The sequence below is a fragment of the Loxodonta africana genome, chromosome 11 (genome assembly GCF_030014295.1).
Source record: "Loxodonta africana isolate mLoxAfr1 chromosome 11, mLoxAfr1.hap2, whole genome shotgun sequence".
In the NCBI taxonomy this organism is placed as follows: domain Eukaryota; kingdom Metazoa; phylum Chordata; class Mammalia; order Proboscidea; family Elephantidae; genus Loxodonta; species Loxodonta africana.
Genome location: NC_087352.1, coordinates 44,357,305 through 44,379,593, shown reverse-complemented (window position 1 = coordinate 44,379,593; position 22,289 = coordinate 44,357,305). Strand labels below are relative to the sequence as shown.

The 22,289-nt window shown below is 40.6% G+C and overlaps 1 protein-coding gene across 5 annotated transcripts in view; it reads right to left on the bottom strand.

Annotated features, from left to right (window-relative positions):
• Positions 1 to 22,289, bottom strand: part of BCL2 (BCL2 apoptosis regulator) — a 208,406-nt gene that overhangs the window by 183,546 nt on the left and 2,571 nt on the right. The window contains exon 3 of one of the 5 annotated variants that reach the window (XM_064294419.1): positions 1 to 22,289. This exon is cut by the window's left edge and continues 34,248 nt beyond it. The exons of the other annotated variants lie outside the window; for them this stretch is intronic. Coding sequence (XP_064150489.1) covers positions 22,254 to 22,289 — 36 coding nt within the window. The 3' untranslated portion in view covers positions 1 to 22,253. 5 annotated transcript variants of the gene reach the window in all.

Here is a 22,289-nt window from a genome sequence, read left to right as displayed (position 1 = left end):
ATTCACAAATTGCAGTACTGGTAACTAAAAAAAAACCTCATTGCCATCAAGTAGATTCCGATTCATATCGACCCCATTAGACAGAGCAGAGCTGCCCCACAGGGTTTCTAAGGAGCACCTGGTGGATTTGAGCTGCTGACCTCTTCGTTAGCAACCAAACTCTTAACCACTACACCACCAGGGTTCCCACTGGTAACTGGTAATAGGTAAATAAAGGTGGTATAACAGTGAAGTGCTCGGCTGCTAACTGAAAGGATGGTGGTTGGAACCCACTCAGCAGCTCTTTGGGAAAAAGACCTGGTGATGTGCTTCCATAAGATTAAACCTGTTGCGGTGGAGTGGATTCCAACTCATAGGGGCCCTGTAGGGCAGAAGAGAACTGCCCCACAGGGTTTTCAAGGCTGTAATCTTTACGGAAGCAGACTACCATATCTTTCTCCTGCTGTAAAGATTACAGCCTAGAAAATCCTATGGGGCAGTTCTACTTTGTCACATAGAGTCACCGTGACTTGGAATCAACTTGATGGCACACGACAACAAATAGGTAAATGGGCACGCTTCACTTCCACGTGTACAGCGTGAACAATCTCAGGGAGAATTGAAGTCGATGAAGGACAGGGCTCTCTCTTCTTCACACTGGAAACCAGTGAACCCATCCTGGGCACAGGACCAAACCCACACTCTCCTCATCCTGAGACCTCATCCTGAGACCTCATCCTGAGACCTCATCCTGTAACTAAGAGGTCATATGTAAAGCTCTTAAAAAACACAAAGAGCCTAATTATCTGTTCATTAGGATTTTAAGAATGTATAACAAATACATAACGCAGCCTCTCTCAATGTTATTCTATTGGGTTGTAACTTACAAATCATACATTTTAGATTACATTGGATCAACAATTTTAAAGCAGTCTGATCCACAAAAGAGAGAGGAAATAGCTGGTGGCTGTTTGGTTCAACTAACCCAGCGCCCAGGGTCTGAAGAGCTTGGCGTTGAACTCTGTCTCTCTTAATGAAAGGTTACTATTGTCCCTCTGCCCGAGTAAGAATCTCCCTTCCTTTTTTGCTTCCTCATGAAATACCATGAAGTTCTACTCTAAAAAATTATAACACACTGTGCCTGGGAAACATACTTAATTTAATTTTTCATTTACATGTGCTTTATTAAACAAGCCCCTCAAAACAATTTCTTCCCCCTTTCTGGACCTGAGTTACTTATCCTACATACGAACTTACAATTAGTTAAGTATTCAATCTGTATATGGTTAGTAACACACAGAGAAATAGATATTCATAAGAAAGCAGGGGAAACAAAAATCGGTTTAATAAGGAGGCTAGTAAGAGTTTCCTACCTTGTCAGACTTGAGTGTTTAAGTTTCTTTTTAAGAAAGTAGTTTCCTGGCCCACACTGAAACTCCCTTAAACCTGTGTATCAACACAGAAGCATCCTGTTCAAATGTTATTATGGAAACACTGTGCTGTTCTAAACCAAATGTATCCAAATGAAACTAGGGGGATGGAAATAACTTTCCCGGTGGTTACTGAAGGTGGGTTTGTTTATGACCAGAATAAAATTTACAGCTAAATATAAAAACAGATATATCATCATCTTTTAAACTTGAGTAACATGTCATTCCACCTCTGGACTCTGGAAAAAAACACTAAGGTCATGCCTAAAATAAGCATCGTGGGAGATGAGGCTCACACTAGAGTCAAACCGCAGCCCTTCCCCACATTTTTATTAGGGCATTAGGCATGTTACAATTTGACAAAGAGAGATCATTTCTCTTGAACCAGGAGAGTATGGTGGATTCGTAATTCCAGCAACATACTCTGACCTCTCGGAAGGGGACTTCAGAATCAGGTGTCTGGTCTTGGTATGAAGCAGTGGTCTTTTTTTTTTTTATTATTGTGCTTTAAGTGAAACTTTACAAATCAAGTCGCTCATACAAAAATTTACATATATCTTGCTATATATTCCTAATTGCTCTCCCCCTAATGAGACAGCACGTTCCTTCCCTCCACTCTATTTTTGTGTCCATCTGGCCAGCTTCTGACCCCCTCTACCTTCTCATCTCCCCTCCAGACAGGAGATGCCAACATACTCTCATGTGTCTACTTGATCCAAGAAGCTCACTCCTCACCAGTATCATTTTCTATCTCATTGTCCAGTCCAATCCCTGTCTGAAGAGCTGACTCGGGGAATAGTTCCTGTCTTGGGCTAACAGCAGGTCTGGGGACCATGACCTCCAGAGTCCTTCTAGTCTCAGACCGTTAAGTCTCGTCTTTTTATAAGAATTTTGGGGCTGCATCCCACTGCCCTCCTGGCTCCCTCAGGGGTTCTCTGTTGTGTTCCCTGTCAGAGCAGTCATCACTTGTAGCCAGGCACCATCTAGTTCTTCTGGTCTCAGGCTGATGTAATCTCTGGCTTATGAGGTCCTTTCTGTCTCTTGGGGTCATAATTACCTTGTGTCTTTGGTGTTCTTCATTCTCCCTCCAGGTTGGTGGAGACCTCCTGATGCATCTTAGATGGCCGCTTGCTAGCGTTGAAGACCCCAGAAGCCATTCTCCAAAGTGAGATGCAGAATGTTTTCTTAATAAATTTTATTATGCCAACTGACTTAGATGTCCCCTGAAACCATGGTCCCCAAACCCCCTCCCCTGCTATGCTAGCCTTCGAAGCATTCAGTTTATTCAGGAAACTTCTTTGCTTTTAGTTTAGTGCAGTTGTGGTGACCTCGTCTATATTGTGTTGTCCTTCCCGCCACCCAAAATAATTCTTACCTACTTTTTTTTATCTAATTAGTGAAAACCCCTCTCCCTCCCACCCTCCTCTTGTAACCATCAAAGAATATTTTCTTCTCTGTTTAAACTATTTCTCCAGTTATTATAATAGTGGTCTTATACAATATTTGCCCTTTCGCAACTGACTAATTTCACTCAGCATAATGCCTTCCAGATTCCTCCAAGTTATGAAATGTTTCACGGATTCATCATTGTTATTTATCGATGAGTAGTATTCCATTCTGTGAATATACCATAATTTATTTATGAATTCATCCATTGATGGGCACCTTGATTGCTTCCATCTTTTTGCTATTGTGAACAGTGCTGCGATGAACATGGGTGTGCATATATCTGTTCGTGTGAAAGCTCTAATTCTCTAGACTATATTCCAAGGAGTGGGATTGCTGGATAGTATGGTAATTTTATTTCTAGTTTTTTTTTTAAGGAAGCACCGGAAACCCTGGTGGCGTAGTGGTTAAGTGCTATGGCTACTATCCAAAGGGTCAGCAGTTCAAATCCACCAGGGCTCCTTTGAAACTCTATGGGGCAGTTCTACTCTGTCCCATAGGGTTGGTATGAGTCCGAATTGACTCAATGGTACTGGGTTTTTACCATTTTACATCCCCACCAGCAGTGTATAAGTGTTCCAGTCTCTTCACAACCTCTCCAACATTTATAATTATTATTATTAATGCCAGCCTTGTTGGAATGATATGGAATCTCACTGTCGTTTTGATTTGCATTTCTCTAATGGCTAATGATCATGAGCATTTCCTCATGTATCTGTTAGCTACCTGAATGCCTTCTTTAGTGAAGTGCCTGTTCAGATCCTTTGCCCATTTTTTAATTGGGTTATTTGTCTATTTGTAGTTGAGTTTTTGCAGTATCACGTAGATTTTAGAGATCAGGCGCTGCTCAGAAATGTCATAGGTAAAAACTTTGTCCCAGTCTGTAGGTAATCTTTTGGTGAAGTCTTTGGATGAGCATAGGTGTTTGATTTTTAGGAGGTCCCAGTTATCTAGTTTCTCTTCTGCATTGTTAGTAAGGTTTTATATACTGTTTATGCCATGTAGTAGGGCTCCTAGCATTGTACCTATTTTTTCTTCCACGATCTTCATCATTTTAGGTTTTATATTTAGGTCTTCGATGCATTTTGAGTTAGTTTTTTGTGCATGGTGTGATGTATGGGTCTTGTTTCGTTTTTTTGCAGATGGATATCCAGTTATGCCACACACCATTTGTGAAACAGACTATCTTTTACCCATTTAACTGCTCATATGTGGATAGATTTATGTCTGGATTCTCAATTCTGTTCCATTGGTCTATGTATCTGTTGTTGTACCAGTACTAGGCTGTTCTGACCACTGTGGCAGTATAATAGGTTCTAAAATCAGGTAGAGTGAGGCCTCCAACTTTGTTCTTCTCTTTCAGTAATGTTTTACTTATCCAGGGCCTCTTTCCCTTCCATATGAAGTTGGTGATATGTTTCTCCACCTCATTAAAAAATATTGTTGGAATCTGAATCCGAATTGCATTTTATCTACAGATTGCTTTTGGTAGAATAGACATTTTTACAATGTTAAATCTTCCTATCCACGAGCAAGGTTTGTTTTTCCACTTATGTAGGTCTCTTTTGGTTTCTTGCAGTTGTGTCTTATAATTTTCTTTGTACAGGTCTTTTACATCTCCGGTAAGATTTATTCCTAAGTATTTTATCTTCTTGGGGGCTACTGTAAATGGTACTGATTTGGTGATTTCCTCTTCAATGTTCTTTTTGTTGGTGTAGAGGAATCCAACTGATTTTTGTATATTTATCTTATATCCCGATACTCTGCTGAACTCTTCTATTAGTTTCAATAGTTTTCTTGAGGATTCCATTGGGTTTTCTGTGTATAAGATCATGTCATCTGCAAATAGAGATACTTTAACTTCTTCCTTACCAATCTGGATGCGCTTTACTTCTTTATCTAGCCTAACTGTTCTGGCTAGGACCTCCAAGCACAGTGTTGAATAAGAGCAGTGATAAAGGGCATCCTTGTCTGGTTCCCAATCTCAAGGGGAATGCTTTCAGGTTCTCTCCATCTAGGATGATGTTGGCTGTTGGCTTTGTATAAATGCCCTTTATTATGTTCCTGAATTTTCCTTCTATTCCTATTTTGCTGAGAGTTTTTATCATGAATGAGTGTGGAACTTTGTCAAATGCCTTTTCTGTATCAATTGATAAGATCATGTGGTTCTTGTCTTTTGTTTTATTTATATGATGGATTACATTCATTGTTTTTCTAATGTTGAACCATCCCTGCATGCCTGATATGAATCCCACTTGGTCATGGTGAATTATTTTTTTGATATGTTGTTGAATTCTATTGGCTAGAATTTTGTTGAGGATTTTTGCATCTAAGTTCATGAGGGATATAGGTCTGTAATTTTCTTTTTGGGGGAGTCTTTACCTGGTTTTGGTATCAGGGATATGCTGGCTTCACAGAATGAGTTTGGGAGTATTCCATCCTCTTCTATGCTCTGAAATACCTTTAGTAGTAGTGGTGTTAACTCTTCTCTGAAAGATGGGTAGAACTCTGCAGTGAAGCTGTCCAGGCCAGGGCTTTTTTTTGTTGGGAATTTTTTGATTACCTTTTCAATCTTTTGTTATGGGTCTACATAGTTGTTCTGCCTCTGTTTGTGTTAGTTTAGGTAGGTAGTGTGTTTCTAGGAATTCATCCATTTCTTCCAGGTTTTCAAATTTGTTAGAGTACAATTTTTCATAGCAATCCTATATGGTTCTTATAATTTCAGTTGGGTCTGTTGTAGTATCGCCCATCCCATTTCTTATTTAGGTTATTTGCTTCCTCATCTGTTTTTCTTTTGTCAGTTTGGCCAATGGTTTATTAGTTTTGTTAATTTTTTTCAATAATCAGCTTTTGGTCTTGTTAACTCTTTCAATTATTTTTCTGTTTTCTATTTCATTTAATTCTGAAGCAGTGGTCTTCATGACTACTTATTTTTCAAAGGATATTTACACTGACAAGTGGTTAGGAACTCAGGCTGATAACCAAAAGGTCGACAGTTCAAATCCACCAGCCGCTCCTTGGAAACCATATGGGGGAGTTCCACCCTGTCCTATAGGGTCTCTGTGAGTTGAAATGGACTTGACGGCCCACAGCAACACTGGAGCCAAAGAGAAGAGAGACGCAGAAATATGTTTCATTTTGTTTTTTAACTATGAAGGAACTTAAAAATAAAATCCATGTTGTGAGGAAGATATCACTAGTTAACGAAAACAAAGACCACTGGTGGTGCAACGGTTAAGCACTCAGATGTTAACCAAAAGATTGGTGGTTTGAACCCACCCAGTGGCTCCAACCCACCCGGTGGCTCCGCAGGAGAATGGCTATCTGCTCCTGTAAAGATCACAGCCTAGAAAACCCTATGGGGCAATTCTACTCTGTCACATGGGATCATTAGGAATCGAATTTGACTCCAAGGCATCTAACAACAACTGGCTTCCTAAAGAAACACACAAAAAAATAAAAATGCACATGCATCAAATCCTTATTTCTTTTAAGAGATACATGTTTAAAAACATTTTTTTTAAAACTTTTGGAGGACATCGATTACCAGTTGCGTTGCCAAAATAAAGGATCCTGGTTTTGCCTCTTAACAGGCAAAGTCATTTGACCTTGATGAGCCTGTTTCCTCATCTACAACTCCACTTCCTACCCTCACAGGGAGGCTATTAGGGTCAAAGAATCTTCTATTTGCAAAAGTGTTAAACTCTGGGCCTGGCACATACTGTGGTTCCATAAATGCTCATTTGCTTCCTTCCTTCTGACTTTCAATGACTGTCACCAATGACCAATGTTGTGATAAATGGAAATGGGAAAAATGGAAGGTAAGGGGAAAAGTGCTGTACATTATTTTAGCCAGAAATAGTAGAATCTTCTTTAATTCTATATTGTACATAGAAACCCATTTTAAACTAATGCAAGGGCTATATTACGCAACACATATATTAATTGTAATGTAGAACACTATGTTTTCAGCTGTTCATAAAGAAAAGCCATTAAACCTCCCCTGTGTGAACTGCAAGGAGCCCTGGTGGCGCAGTGGTTAAACCCTAGGGTCCTAACTGAAAGGTCAGCAAGTCAAACCCACCAGCTACTCCTAGGGAGAAGGATGTGACAGTTTGCTTCCATAAAGACTACAGCCTTGGAGACCCTATGGGGCAGTTCTACTCTGTCCTATAGGGTCACTATGAGTTGGAATTGATTCAACGGCAATGGGTTTAGTTTAGTTTGGGTGTAAACTGCAATACTACTCAAAGACTAATATAAGAAGGTAATACTGTCCCATCAGAACCCTCCTATGACATTGCCCTGTTTTATTTTCTTTGTAGTCCTTATATTACTTGTTAACTATTAACCTGTTTACTGTTCTGATTTCCCCACAATGTTCACTTCACAAGAGCCAAGGCCTTGACTCCATGTTTTCTGTTAGCCCTCCTATGCCTAGAACACAGCCTGGCACACAGCTGGTCCTTTATAAATACCTTCCAAATGAATGAAGTTGACCTAATATAGCCACATGCCTCTTAGACACTGTGGAAACGCTACTGATGAAGGCTCTGCACTCTTTTGATTCAACAGACACTTCATTCTCCAAACTTTTATTGGACACCTAAAGACAGGAGCCCAATTTTAAAATTAAGTAAAAATGCAGATTATTATTTAGATGCCAGGAAGAAAGGCCTAGCCATCTACTTCTAAAAATCTGCCAGTGAAAACCTTATGTGTCACAAAGGTCAGGTCCACAACCCAACATGGGGATGCCGCAGGACCAAGCAGCGTTTTGTTCTGTTGTACAGTGAAGTTGCCATGAGTCAGGGGCCAACTTGAATGTAGCTAACAACAGCAACATTTAGATACCAAAAATTAAAAATAATCATCTAGCATCCACCAGCCTGAGCCCAGAAACACTAGATGGTGCCCGGCTACCACTGCTGACTGCTCTGACAGGCATCACAATAGAGGGTCCCAGACAGAGCAGGAGAAAAATGTAGAACAAAATTCAAATTCACAAAAAAATACCAGATTTAGTGGTCTGACAGAGACTGGAAGAACCCCAAGACTATGGCCCCCAGGCACCCTGCTAACCCAGAACTGAAGCCACTCCCTTAAGCCTACCTTTCAGCCAAAGATTAGACATGCCTATAAAACTAACAATAACACACGTGAGGAACGTACTTCTTATTTCAATCAGACAGACAAGACCAAATGGGCAACACCCGCCCAAAAGCAAAGATGAGAAGGCAGGAAGGGACAGGAAAACTGGATGAATGGACACAGAGAACCCAGGGTGGACAGGCAAATGGGGAGAGTGCTGACACATTGCAGGGATTGCAGCCAATGTCACAAAACAATTTGTGCATAAATTTTTAAATGAAAAACTAATTTGCACTGTAAACTTTCATCCGAAACACAATTAAAAAAAAAAACCATCACCTGTCACATACACACCGATGTTCACTGCAGCACTATTTACAATAGCACAAAGATGGAAACCACCTAAGTGCCCATCAACGGATGAATGAGTAAGTAAAACGTGGTACATACATGCAATGGAATACTACTCAGCAATAAAGAAAAGTGAGATTCCAAAACATCCTGGAACATGGATGAACCTGGAGGATATTATGTTGAGCAAAATAAGTCAATCACAAAAAGAACACAAATAGTTTATGTTGTCACTTTCATGATAAGACATGAACAAGAAATACACAGAAGAAAAAAATTTTTAAATCATCCATGTTTAGGTAATTCCACTTTCCCAAGTTGAAAGAACGTCTCCCTCCACTCACAAGTGTCCTCGGAGTCCCACAGCCTGGATCACCTGGCTCACAAGCACACCCTCACGGGGTCTAGAGCCAATGCAGGGCCATCAAATGGCGAGCAGCTGGATTCTCCTCTGCCGTCAACATGAAAAGTACTTCAAAAGCTGAACCAAAGGAGGAACGAAAACCCCAAACCAAAGACTACACCTTCATATTCCTGAGAATTTTTGAGACAGGAAGCATTAAAGATATCATCTTCCAAAACTGAATATATTTGATGAAGTTTCTCTTGAGGACTCTCGTCTCACTATGAAAACACACCCAGAGAAGCAGCATGGTGTAAAGAAATATTTCCTAGATGCTGAGTCTAGGAATGAATACCAGCACCTCCTTTGCTTTCTGGCTCTAACCTAGCTTCTCGAAGCCAAAACTTTCTCAATCTTTCACGTGGGAATAAACATACAACAGAAAGGCTGTGGGAAGAAGGCAGAGAGACATGGGATATAATACCTGCCTTGCTCAGAGTTGTGCCGATCAAGTGGACCAACAGATACTGAATTTCCTTGGAAACTTTAAAATGCCACATGCATACATACATACATACATACACACATACACACACACACATACATACCATGGTTGAATTTTCCACCTGGAGGGAAATTTTATGAAAACTGCCTTTCATAGTGGAATTATTTCTTCAAATACACTTTTATTAACAAATTGTTAATGAAGGTTAATTACAATGTGAGTTCTAACAAAATAAAGTTTCCAACCAGGCAATGTTAATTTAAGAGAATGTGAAATAAGAAAAAAATACTTGTATACAACCAGAACATGACCATATTCTTTTCAAAATGATAATAGAAAAAAAAAAAATAAGCAGTTGGTTATAGAAAAAAATCAGTAGTTGAAGATAAAATGAGCAATGTTTTGAAACCCTTAATCAATCACTGCATCTTCCTAAAAGTCTCTCCAGTCTATTCCTAATCATTGCCTAAACCCGTTGCCACTGAGTCGATTTCAACCCACAGAGACCCTATAAGACAGAGTAGAACTCCCTGTAGGCTATAATCTTTACAGAAGCAGACAGCTACATCTTTCTCCCACAGAGCAGCTGGTGGGTTCGAACTGCCAACCTTTCAGTTAGCAGCCAAGTGCTTAACCACTGCGCCACCAAGGCTCCACAATCATTGCCCAGTGCTATCCATTTCTGCCGTTCCCACTACCATTCCTCTAGGTCAAGCACATTACCCTTGCTCATTTACTGAAATAGCTCCTATCTGGTTTCTACTCTCTCTCTGGTCTCACTAATTATCTGAAGTATAGTCAGAGTGGCCTTGCTAAAATTAACCCTTCCTGGGTGGTCCGTCTCTGAGGGACACCCACTTGGACGCCTCGCGCCAGCCGGGAGTACTCTTCAGGTCCTCCAACTCCTCCAGGCTTTCTGGCCTTGGTTTCCACTGTTCTCTTTCCTGGACACACTCTTCTCCTCCCACCCCCTTAACTAGATTAACTTCTGCTCTTCCTCCAGGCTCCAGCTCACCTGCCCCCTCTCCTGGGAAGCCTTCCTTGACTCTCTAATGTAAAACCAGTTGCGTTCGAGTCGACTCCAACTCGTGGCAACCCCATGTGTGTCAGAGTAGAACTGTGCTCCACAGGGTTTTCAATGGCTGATTTTTTGGAAGTAGATCTCCAGGTCTTTCTTCGAGGCCCCTCTGGATAGACTCAATCCTCTGACCTTTAGGTTAGCAGCTGAGTGTGCTCACCGTCTGCACCACCCAGGGGCTCTGACTCTCTAACATATGCCCCTAAGACTGTCGCATTTCTCCTCCTGTAACTGGAACCATGCTCAACTGCAGCCGCTGCTGAATATCTCCACTCCCCTAGACTGTAAGCCAGGCCTGTCTTGTTCCTACTTCCCCATCCATGCCTGGCCTACTGTGTGCGCTCGAGATAAACCATGTAGTAGAAATGAATAGCCCCTCTCCTCTTCCGTATGCTTCAACTGTACGATTGAGTACAAAAAACAATTATTCACCAAAAAAAGAAAAAAAACTGAGACGCAGTGGTCCTCGATACTAAACACAAGGACACTCTTTTCCACCGTCCTGCCAAACCTGACAGGTGAGAGGTTAGAAGGCAGAGTCAGGTGCCTCAACGCGTATTAGATTTACCCAAATTCTCCATATTTTAAAACCACAAATTTACTCACTGGTCATGCCCTTTAAATATTCCTCAGAAAAAGCATCTTCGAATTTCACTTGACACGTACTTTCATCAGTTAATTTTTAATTTAGCCCAATATTAAACGCTCGCATTAATCAGAAGAAGCGTCGTGTGGAGCTACTGATTTGCGGTGACAGCTTGTGTTATTCTTACACACAGGCCAAGCGTGAAATAGAAAACTAATAACCCCTTAACTGTATTCTCAAAGTATCATTTATGGGAAAGAAAACTACATTCAAAGAAAACTTGTGCAATGGCCGTCATTTTTTTTCCCGGAGCTGCAAGCTGTTACAAAGCAAGGAAGCTCATTTTCTCAGAGATACGGACAAGCTCAAGAATCCCACTGTCACTGGATGTATTCATTAAGAACGAATCTGGCAGCAACACAGGGGACAGATACTTTGGAGAACAGGCCAATTATCTGGGTGTCCTTTATAATTTGAAGTTGCTGAATTCACTCATAGATAAGGCACTTGAAGCAGGGCTGGCAGTGCAAATATGAGGCACAGATGGCCACTGAAGAAATGCGAGGGAGGAAAGGATGAAGGGAGAAAGATTTGCTTGTGGTTTCATTCATGGGGACAAATCTGTAAGCTGACATATCCTTCTTTTTAAAAAGTCCCTGGAGAAGTATGGTCAAGCTTCATTACAAGTAAACAAATCATACAATCGTGCTCAAACAGATGACAAATGATGAGCAACGATACTTTGGGTTTGATTCATGCCAGGGGGTGAGGATTCTCAAAACAGATTCCACCAGTTCTGAAAACCACAGAAAGGTTGTGACGCTTGCCTGAGCCAGAGCAAAGAACTTAGCAAGGAGCTGTCAGGCCACTGATTTTCTCCATGAGTCCTCCGGGGTGTCTTTCCTGTTGGTCAGCATCTTTAGAAATGAAATCGCAGGCTCTCTCGGCTCTGGAACCTTGAGCTACACCAACTTCCACCTTCATTTGGCTGCCTTTTTTGACAGAGAACTAGGGGGCCATTTATTCTTGGGCTGTGTGTGCTGTAGTTCTTTTATATTTGAGCTTCAACACTCATCAGAGGGAAACACCACCTTGTTACCATAGTGAGAACCTTGGACGAGCCCTGTTTTAATGATCAAGTGATGAGTAATCTCAGGCTAAAACTTTCACAGCCTGGATTAGGTTTAAGGTATGAAACACAAGGAATGAGAGCCAGTACACACATATATATGTAGATCATATGTACACATTCTTTTGTTTGAACAGATACAATGTGACAACCAATAGGCTGGTGTGGAATTAGCATTAAGGATGAATAAATATTGAGTATTTAATATAAAACAAAATCTAGAATATTTTCCTTCAGGAATGAATAACATACTTTTCCAATTCATTAGTAAAGGATGAAATCAAAACACTTAAGTATTTTCTTTTTTCATTTCTATTAACTATTTATGAACCTATAGGACATTTGGGACACACACGCTATATAATAAAGGGAAAGCTGTTTATGATGCGTTAGATGCTCAAAGTGCCTCTAAAATAATTAATTAATTAATTCAATAAACAATCGCTGTGTGCACCTGCTATTCACTATGCTAGGTGCTGGGTTTAATTTAATAGGAATAATATCTTATTAAATAAGGAAGTCCCAGTGAAGCAGAACACCTAGATTTTTAAGACCTAGAGACACAAAAGAAGAGTACTATTGTTGTTGCTGTTGTTGAGTCAGTGCCTTTGAGTCAGTTCCAACTCACAGCAACCCCATGTACAAGAGAACAAAACACTGCCTGGTTTAGTGCCATCCTCACAATCACTGCTATGTTTGAGCCCATTGTTTGCAACCACTGTGTCAATTCACCTCATTGAGGGTCTTCATCCTTTTCATTGACCCTCTGCTTTACCAAGCATGATGTCCTGCTCCAGGGAATCATGATAATATGTCCTGATAATATGTCCAAAGCACATGGGACGAGAAGTCTTGCCATCCCTGCTTCTAAGGAGTATTTTGGCTGTACTTCTTCCAAGAGAGATTTGTTTGTTCTTCTGACAGCCCATAGTATATTCAAAACTCTTTGCCAACACCATAATTCAAAGGCATCTATTCAAAAGGTACTATTAGGATACTGAAATAGCATTAATTTGACTCAGGCTGAATTATTTTTTAAGTAGGCAGCTGGTGGTAGGGAGCCAAGCTTTGAACCTTAAAGCTCTAAGACAATCACCTTAACCCAATCCATGGAAGTCTACACAGGGCTTTTGAGGAAAGGTGATGTGCGGAAGGCAGCAATAAAAGAAGGTAGAATCAGCAGGGGCTTTTGAAATGAAAGAAGAAAAAAGGAAATCCACATGGTTTGGGGGAAAAGGCATATTATATTGCAGCCTCAACTTCTCTCTTAAACTCCAGATCCTTATCTCCAACGGCTTACAAGACATTTCCACTTGGGTATTCCAACAGCAAGTCAAGTTGAAATTTTCCAAAATTAAAGTCATCACATTTATCCCACAAAATAGCACCTGTTCTTATCTTTTCTTTCTCTACTAATGACAACATCATTGACTGAACCTGCTGGAATCAAACTTGAGTCCTCCAGATTCTTCCCCTTCCTCATTCCTCACATCCAACCTGTTGTCAGCCCTTTGGCTCTACTTCTACATTGTCCCCCACATCTCCCCATCTTTCCCACTCCCCACCCTACCATGTGGTTCAATCTCCTACTTGTTTTCCATTGTCCAGCCTCAGTCATGCTCAATCTCCTGCTGCCTCCGCATCGCAGCTGGCCTGAGAGCCCTTTCAGCATCCATTTAACATCTACCACATTAAGTACAAACCTCTCAACTTTGGACCCAGGCTAAGTTCTCAAACTACAGACTTATCTCAGGAGAGACTGCTATGCTTCAGTCAATTCAGAGTCTTTGCAATTCCCCAAGCACACCTCATACATTCCTGCCTGCTTTGAGCCCTCCATTCCTGTTACCTAAAAAGCCCTCTCCCCACACTCCAGTCTGTTCTGCAAAGCTTGTCCCAAAATGATTTCCTGAAGGACCCTCTCCTTCTAGATCCCCTTCTGGTTCCATCTGGTCTCGGGGCACTGAAGATTGTCAAGGGTTATAGCTATTTACACACTCATCTTAGTCCCACTTAAAAAACAAATGAAAAACGCTGCCATAGAGTTTATTCCAACTCATAGTGAACTTATAGGACACGGTAGAACTGAACAACAGGGCTTCTCTCAGGCTGTAATCTTTAGAGGGATGCAGAATGACTCGTTGGTCTAGGGGTATGGTTCTCACTTAGGGTGTGAGAAGTCCCAGGTTCAAATCCCAGATGAGCCTTTGTCTTTTCCTTTGAGAAGCTCTGATGGCACAGTAGTTAAAGTACTCAGCTGCTAACCAAAAGGTTGGCAGTTCGAACCCACCACCTCCTGAGTCAGGATGCACTCAATGGCAACAGGTTTGGTTTGGAATCTTTACAGAAGCAGACTGCCATATCTTTCTCTTATGGGGCAGCTAGGTGGGTTAGAATCACTGGCTTTTCTATTAACAGCTGAGCACTTAACCACTGTGCCACTAGGCCTCTTTTTAGTCCCACTACCTGTTGGTAAATTCCCTGAAAGCAAAGGTTATCTTACGGATTTTTAATTTAATTAAACCACCTAGCATAGAGCTCTGCACACATTAGGCCCTCAACAAACGTGCTTCAATGAAAAAAGTTAGTATGCAAGCAAGAGCCTTTATAATAACTCTGTATACTTCCACTGCTACCCTAGTTTCTACGAACTCAAAGTTTTGTGAACAACTGTTCATTTTCCTCGATTAAAACGTCTTTAAATAGTTTTCTTTTTGTACTACCACTTTAATATTTACTAAGCGGCTTAGTCTCACCAGCCTACATAATTTTGTTATAAAATACCTCAAAGCCACCTCTTTCGAAGCTTATTATTTTTTTTTAAATGCTGCCAGAAATCCACAAAGGAAATGGCTAAGAGATAATCCTGAAATTTTAGACCTAGAAGGGCTAACATTGGCATCCTTTATAGCTTGCTATTTTTTTTTTAAGAGATAAAAAACCAATATCGAAAGCTGACGATGTAACTTGTCATTTATTTTATTCCTACTCTAATTGTAAGAAGGCTACATATACTCAACAGGCATTGAAGTAAGACACCTAGGTATCTGTCCCATATTCTCTTGGAGAATTTTAAAGCAGCTGAGTGGAATACTTGATGCCAATTCAATTTCAGAGTTGTTACACAGATACTACATTCATCATGTTGTAAGGCTGGAGAAATTTTAAATATCTGCAAAGAAGAGGTGGGAGTCAAATAAACACAACCTGCAACAGTGATCCCTTGTTTTGTGCTCCAAGCATTAAAATTCATAAACTCTCCATACTCTTTTGCAGCTTAAGAAAAGCCAGCTAAAAACAGAAATACAGTAATTGGAGTTGTCACAAGAAAAGAGATATTGGTCTCAATGGAAAAATCTCCCTTGAAAAATTAAAGCTTCACTTGACACTACGGACTCTCGTGTTGTTTTCAGGAGACATAATAAAGAGCAGAGTGGAGTCAGTCATAAGCTTCTGACTCATTACGTCGAAGCCCCAGAGAGCTGATGAGCTGATTATTAACTAAAAATGGAATACGGTTCTAGCTCCGAAATTCTGAAGGCAAACAAGAAGCAGGATAGAAACACACATTTTCCAAGTGGAGCCACCCACTGTGGCTCGTGCTCCATGTGCAGTGAGTAAGAGAGGGTACACTCAGCTCCTTCGTTAACCTCCTCCTGGAATCCTGTCAAACACTCAAGAAAACCACCCAAGTCACTCTCCACATGTTGCTACAATTGGCCATACCAGTATGTCGGGGAGATTCCCTTTCTAACATGGTTAAGAGAGCATTTGGGGAAGTAGTCTTTACTATAAGCTATTTCAGTCAAGTTCAGTTAGTCAAATTTTAGCTAAGGCTCGAGTATAACCCCCACTCTAATCTTCTCATCTTGCACTAAAGGGATCAGAGCAAGTACAATTTTACCACCAGACATACTCCTTTTCCTGCTTAGGGTTGGAATATATGATCTCTGGAGGAAAAGAGGAGCCCTGGTAGCGTAGTGGTTAAGAGATCAGCTGCTAACCAAAAGGTCAACAGTTCGAATCCACCAGCTGCTCCTTGGAAATGCTATGGGACAGTTCTACTCTCTCCTGTAGGGTTGCTATGAGTTGGAATCAACTTGACAGCAAAAGGTTTCGTTTGGTGATTTTTTTTGGAGGAAAGGATATTATCTATTGACAGAATTCTACTTGCCCTTCTGCCTGGGGCAAGATTGTTCTTGTTGTTAGGTGCCATCTAGTCGATTCCAACTCATAGCGACCCCATGTGACAGAGCAGAACTGCCCCATAGGGTTTCCTAGGCTGTAATCTTTATGGGAACAGATTGTCAGGTCTTGCTCCTGAGGAGCTGCTGGCGGGTTCAAACCACCAACCGTTCGGTTAGCAGCCAATCGCTTAACTGTTGTGTCACCAGGACTCTTTATTAGAGTCGGGATTATACACTAGCTTGGGCTGAAGCCCATTTATGCCCATTCTTGCTGGTGTCTAGGCATATTCTCTGAGTTCGCTATTTTCTGCAGGGGACTCCTACCCTTCATGTGCTGGAAGGTAATAAGGAGCTATACCTAGGAGGTCTCCTTTTGGTGGCATAATGATGCAGGTAGGAGAGTATCATGGGGTGGCAGAATGCCTATGAGAAATCCCGAAGGCTTTGGCTCAATAGGAATTCTCATCCAATAGTCATTCTCACTGAAGGATGGGGTGGGGCATATCTTTTGTTTGGCACAGAAAGAGCAGAGAAATTGTATTGGCATGACAGAAGTGAGCATATATCAGAGCAAGAGGGAACCTACAAAAATATTTTCAAAATGAAAACAGTTTTATTCTAATTTTAAAAGTTTTATAATCTCCAGGTAAAGAACGGGGACCACACGTGCAAGAACTGAGCAGATCTGCTCTACAGAAACATAAATGCTACAAGGAGTATGTCTGTAACGAGCATTTCAGAAGAGAAGCACAACAATACTATAACCTCAAAACAAAACAAAAGCTTTTTTCCTCCCAAAGGAAGAACCCCTACCTGGATCAAAACCTACCAATATTTTTCTGCATATAAGAATGATTTAATCAAGACAGTTCTTCAGAAATAAGCTGTTCTAATCATTCTAACCAGGCAGTCTTGATTCTCTTTTACTTAACAAGAATTGATGAGTACTTCAAAAAGTATAGATTCATGTTTAATAAGTCTCCACTTCATAAAGGCTGTTTAAACCCAATGCCATCGAGTCGATTCTGACTAATAGCCACCCTATAGGACAGGGTAGAACTGCCTATAGGGTTTCCAAGTCTGTAATCTTTACAGAAGCAGACTGCCACAGCTTTCTCTTATGGAGTGGCTGGTATGTTTGAACCGCCAACCTTTTGGTTAGCAGCTGAGTGCTTAACCACTGTGCCACCAGGGCTCCTTACCCACACATAAGACTTCTTATTTAGCCGAACTGGATCCTTTTGAGTACTTTCTGGACCCCAGCTGTCACCTAATATGATTGCCTTCCCTTATAACTTTATATCCACACCAGTTGATAACCATGCTTCCCACATCTTCATAAAAGCCACTAATGATACTGAATAAAAAGAGCTGAAGTCCAAGTATTGCAGCTGTTGTTGCTGTGTGTTGTTGAGGCAATTCTGACTCACAGTGACCCTGTAGGACAGGGTAGAACTGCTCCATAGGGTTTCCAAGCCTGTAATCTTTATAGAAGCAGATGGCCAGAACTTTTTCCTAAGGAGTGGCTGGTGAGTTAAGCCGAGTGCTTAACCACTGTGCCACCAGGGCTCCTCTAAAGGATGCTTAGTAGGTAAATATTTAACAAAGGGAACTCCTCCCGCCTTTCAGTTCTCTTAAGAGTATGTCTATGTTATTTGGTATTTTTAAAGTTGTCTACATTTCTCCCCCTATTTAAATCAGGCGTAATGCACACATGAACAGCCATATGGTCAGAAATAACTTTTTTAGGCAAAGATTGAAGTGTATGCAAAATAATATATACTTAGTTACATTTTTTTTTTCTTTTTTCCTCTAAATCTGAAGAGTCTCATGCTTATTATGCGTGGTAACTGAGTTTACTAAAACACCTACGGCACTGGCCTCTGAGTTCATCCAAGGCAGGCAGGGAGCTCTCCTTCCTGTGCCCCCAACTTAACCCAGGGTCCAACACATATAAGACTTGGAAGCATGCTGCTGAATAATCGCCTCAGTCCTTGGGTGATTTTCATCACTAACCCCGTTTAGACATCAAACACTAATTTTCTGTGAACCAAACCCAGAGGAAACTTCACGGTGAAGTAAATCCAGTGAGTGGTCCTCTATAGATGGCTGAGGGGAAAAGGCGACCAGATTGAGAGGTTACTGCTATACCTGAGTCAGGTGATATTAGATTACCTTAAAAAGGTTTAACGGAACCTTTGAACCTCAAATACAATACATCTCTGGGGGAAAAAAACTTTCTACTCGTGCACTACAAAGACAGTGTTGTTTTCTAGCACAAATGCACTTCTGCTAAAAAGCTGCATTGCTAAACTATTGCTAAGACATGATGAGTGACCTTGGAAACAGGTACGTAGGCGTGGTGAGTGGGAGACACCACTAATAATACCCGCAGCACCCATACACCTGCTTTATGAGTTGGTTCATCAACCCTCCAAGACACTGAAGAGGACTAGAATAAAAGGTAAAGAAAAACTATAAGAGTTTGGCTTTGTTGTTGTTGTTAATCTGTGGTTCTCCGTTACCTGGTGGTGCTATATGGCCTCATGACATGTAAACAATCTGCAGTGTACCGGTTCAATCAAGGATTGCTAAAAAGAGGAATATGTTCTCACTAGAAAGCACAGCTCGAAGTAACAGGATGCACAAAGGAAACCCACGTTTTCAATGCACATTAAATAGCAACAAAGGCCCTAAAACAGAAAAGCACTGAGTGAACTATAATACGTTAAGAAGATTCAGAAATATAATCACTCAACAGCACAAGACTGAACGCTCGAGGAGCAATAATGTATTTTTTTCCTACAAAATAGATTATTGAAAGGGGTCATGTGATTCTTAACAGGCAGAAAGATGCACTTTCTCAAGGAAAATTCATCATTAAATATATTATTTAAGACTGAATCATCTTCAGGCTATTTTTAATCCTATCATTTTGCTACTGAAATTGGCCATAAGCAGCTGATACTCAGTCTCGATAAAAATGATGCTCTTTCAAGCAATATGTACACTGGCATGAGAATGGTATTGCTTTCCAGTTAATCAAATGTTTTGCTGGATGTGGACTACATTTAGGGAAGAGAGCCGGTTGTAGAATGCTTGCTGACTAACCAATACAAAAGAAGCTAAGATCTATAGGGTGTGGAGAAGTTCATCCCCATCTTCCGAAACAACCAAGACCAAAGACCAAAAGATTTTTTTTTAAAAGTGGGCCATCATTTCATCAACAGAATGATGCCAAACAACCTCCTGTTTGAAACAGTTCATTCTTTTAATGTCCACATCCTACTGTCTTCTAAGACGCGAAGCTGAATGTTGTTACGCTCCCCTGTTTGGAGGGTGCCAACAATTTTCATTCACCATGAACTTGCCCAAATCTCAACCCTTTGTTTGCAAGAGCCCCTTTGTCCCAAGGAAGTCTCAAGGCCACTAAACTGATTTACAGAATTAAACTGTGTTACAAGGGGATAAAATAATAACTAACAGAGCTATTAAAAGAGCTAAACCTCCATCCTTTAATTGGAGTAGAAAGGCTAGCTTACTTTAATTAGGCCAGTGATGCCAACACAAATTGTATAGTCAAAAAAACAAAACAAAACAATAAACCCATTGCCATTGAGTTAATCCCAACTCATAGAGACTCTACAGGACAGAGCTGAACTGCTCCACAGGGCTTCTAAGGCTGTAATCTTTACAGAAGCAGACTGCCACATCTTTCTCCCATGGTGCTGCTGGTGGGTTCGAACCACAGACCTTTCAGTGAGCGGTCAAGCACTTAACCACTGCACTATCACTCCTACAAACTGTATAGCTACCAGGAAATGCATTCTCAAGAAGATGTGGCACATAGTAATTTATCTCCTATCTCACCTTCATTTCAATCTATTTCTTCTTAAGGTCAGCGAACTCTGGTGCATATCTGGGAAATATTCAGGATCCCAGGTTATGCTATGGACCTGTAGCACACTTGCAGGATTCCATCCCAGGTGGTCATTCTTTCCAAACAATGCCCCCAGGAATCAAGTGTCTTAGCCAGTATATACAAATTATCTGTGGATCTTGTTAACCACAGATTCTGACACAGGAGGTCTGGGGTAGGGTCTGAGCTTCTGCGTTTCTAACAAGCTCCCAGGGATGCTCGTGCTGCTGGACCATGGACCATATTTTGAGTAGCCAGGCCTTCGACATTTTCAAAAACTGCTACTCTCTTGTTGCTATTCCCTCCGTCCTGCCTTTCTCTGGATACCAAACAATACCTTACTCAGACTTAGGAATAAAGGTGCACTCCACTCTACAGCCTACTGTATACTCAACCTCTCCTTCAGTCTTTATTTCATTTGCAGGCTGCCGGGACCATCTATTGGAAGCGTATCACCCCCAGGCTCTGCTTTCTCTGCTGCAGAACACGGAATGCAAACCGTTTCTCTCAGCCTCGGGAAGTTGTGACTTTGCCTCAGCAGCAAAGAAAAAAAAAGTGCCTCCAAGTCTAAAGTCCCCCTTAGTATATTATTATTCAGTACATACGCTGATCCACTGACTCCTGGGAACAGACACATCACTGTCACTGCGGAAAAAACACGTGAGCTCTCTTTTGAAACTCTACCATTGTTAAGACTACGCTCACACTGTAAGCTGCCTGCAACATATTAGAGATGCAACCCTGACTAGTGAAAATTTGGAGGAAAACATGTCTGTATGCCAAATTCCTAAAAGAAAACTTCAGATTAATAACGCAAATCTAAAATCATAGGCAAATCATTTGGAACTCTCAAATTCTACCAGTTTTTATAACAAAATGTCCATATCTGATTGCATTTCCTGTTATATGCTCTCTTTCTTGCCAAATTCCTTAGTATTTCCTATATAATCATCAATCTATGTGTTGTTCTGAAAACTACTACACATTTTACCATTAGCCACTCGTGCATCTCTATGATTTATTTTTACATTAAGAGGTTTTGTCAAAAAAAATTTTTTTATCGTGTTCTACAGTATGTCATTGTGGTTTGGCATCATAAAATGTAGCCTCTACATTCATCAACCTCAGATACCTGTGGACCACAGAGATACGCTCTACTATGAAAACGCTTATTTTGGAAGGAGGAAAAAGTGAACTTTCACTTAAAAAGAAACCTCAACTGTATGAAATGTTAATATACTGCAATCGAACAACAAAGATCAAGGTTATATCTTAGTTTCTATCATAAACATATGTCTCTGTTTCCCACCCTTCTATTAAGTTACTTGATAGATGGTAGTTACCACCTTGGATTTCCTCCAACTAGATAGAATATTTAAAAATATAATTTTAACTATTAAATACATATTCCTTTGGTTTTAAAACGACCTTTTTGGAATCTAAAAGTCCCTACCTCTTTGGCGATGATGGTTAAGGAAAAAAAAAAAAAACAAAACTTCCTTGACCAAACATTGAACACAAATATTCTTTTCACCCTTTGGTGAATTCCTCCGGAATTACTAAAGATCTTACAATGTGGGTCTCGAAAAACAAACCAGGAAATAACTCACAAAGAACATTTAGATTTCAGAGATATAAACAAAGATATGTGAGTTAATTTTAAACACCCAACATGGGCATCAAAATTTTTGTCAACTTTGGTCAAAGTCATCTGTTTTTCTTGACCTTTTCTCTTTTGGGCCCCTTAGTATTAGGACACTTTGTAAAACGTAGTAAAACATGTAATGTGCTTCTTGAATTCTAAGCCACTTGTAGTCATTTCCAGACTTTTTGTTCTTCAGTCCTATACAATAATTCCATTAGTAATTCTCCCAAGGGACTGTAAGAGAAAGCAATGAATTGCATCCTTTTCCAAAGATAAGTCCTCAGATTAAAACAAAAGTCCTAAAATAACCTCAGACAAGAATTATCTTCTTTTATTTTTTCACAATTCATACATTTAGATATGAGATGCTGATTTGAATTACAATTCTTGAGTCATAGGATCTGCACCCCTCCCCCAAAAGAATCACGGAAAAGAACAACGGCATGGCAAAATCACGGAAGCTCTGTGGAGCACCGTACCAGAAACAAATCACCTCACAGGTGTTCTTCAAAGCTGCAGGTATCAATCACTTCAACTCACAGCAAGGCATGAGAGAATCCACAGCTAAGAATCAATTCTTCTACACATCACACAGATACC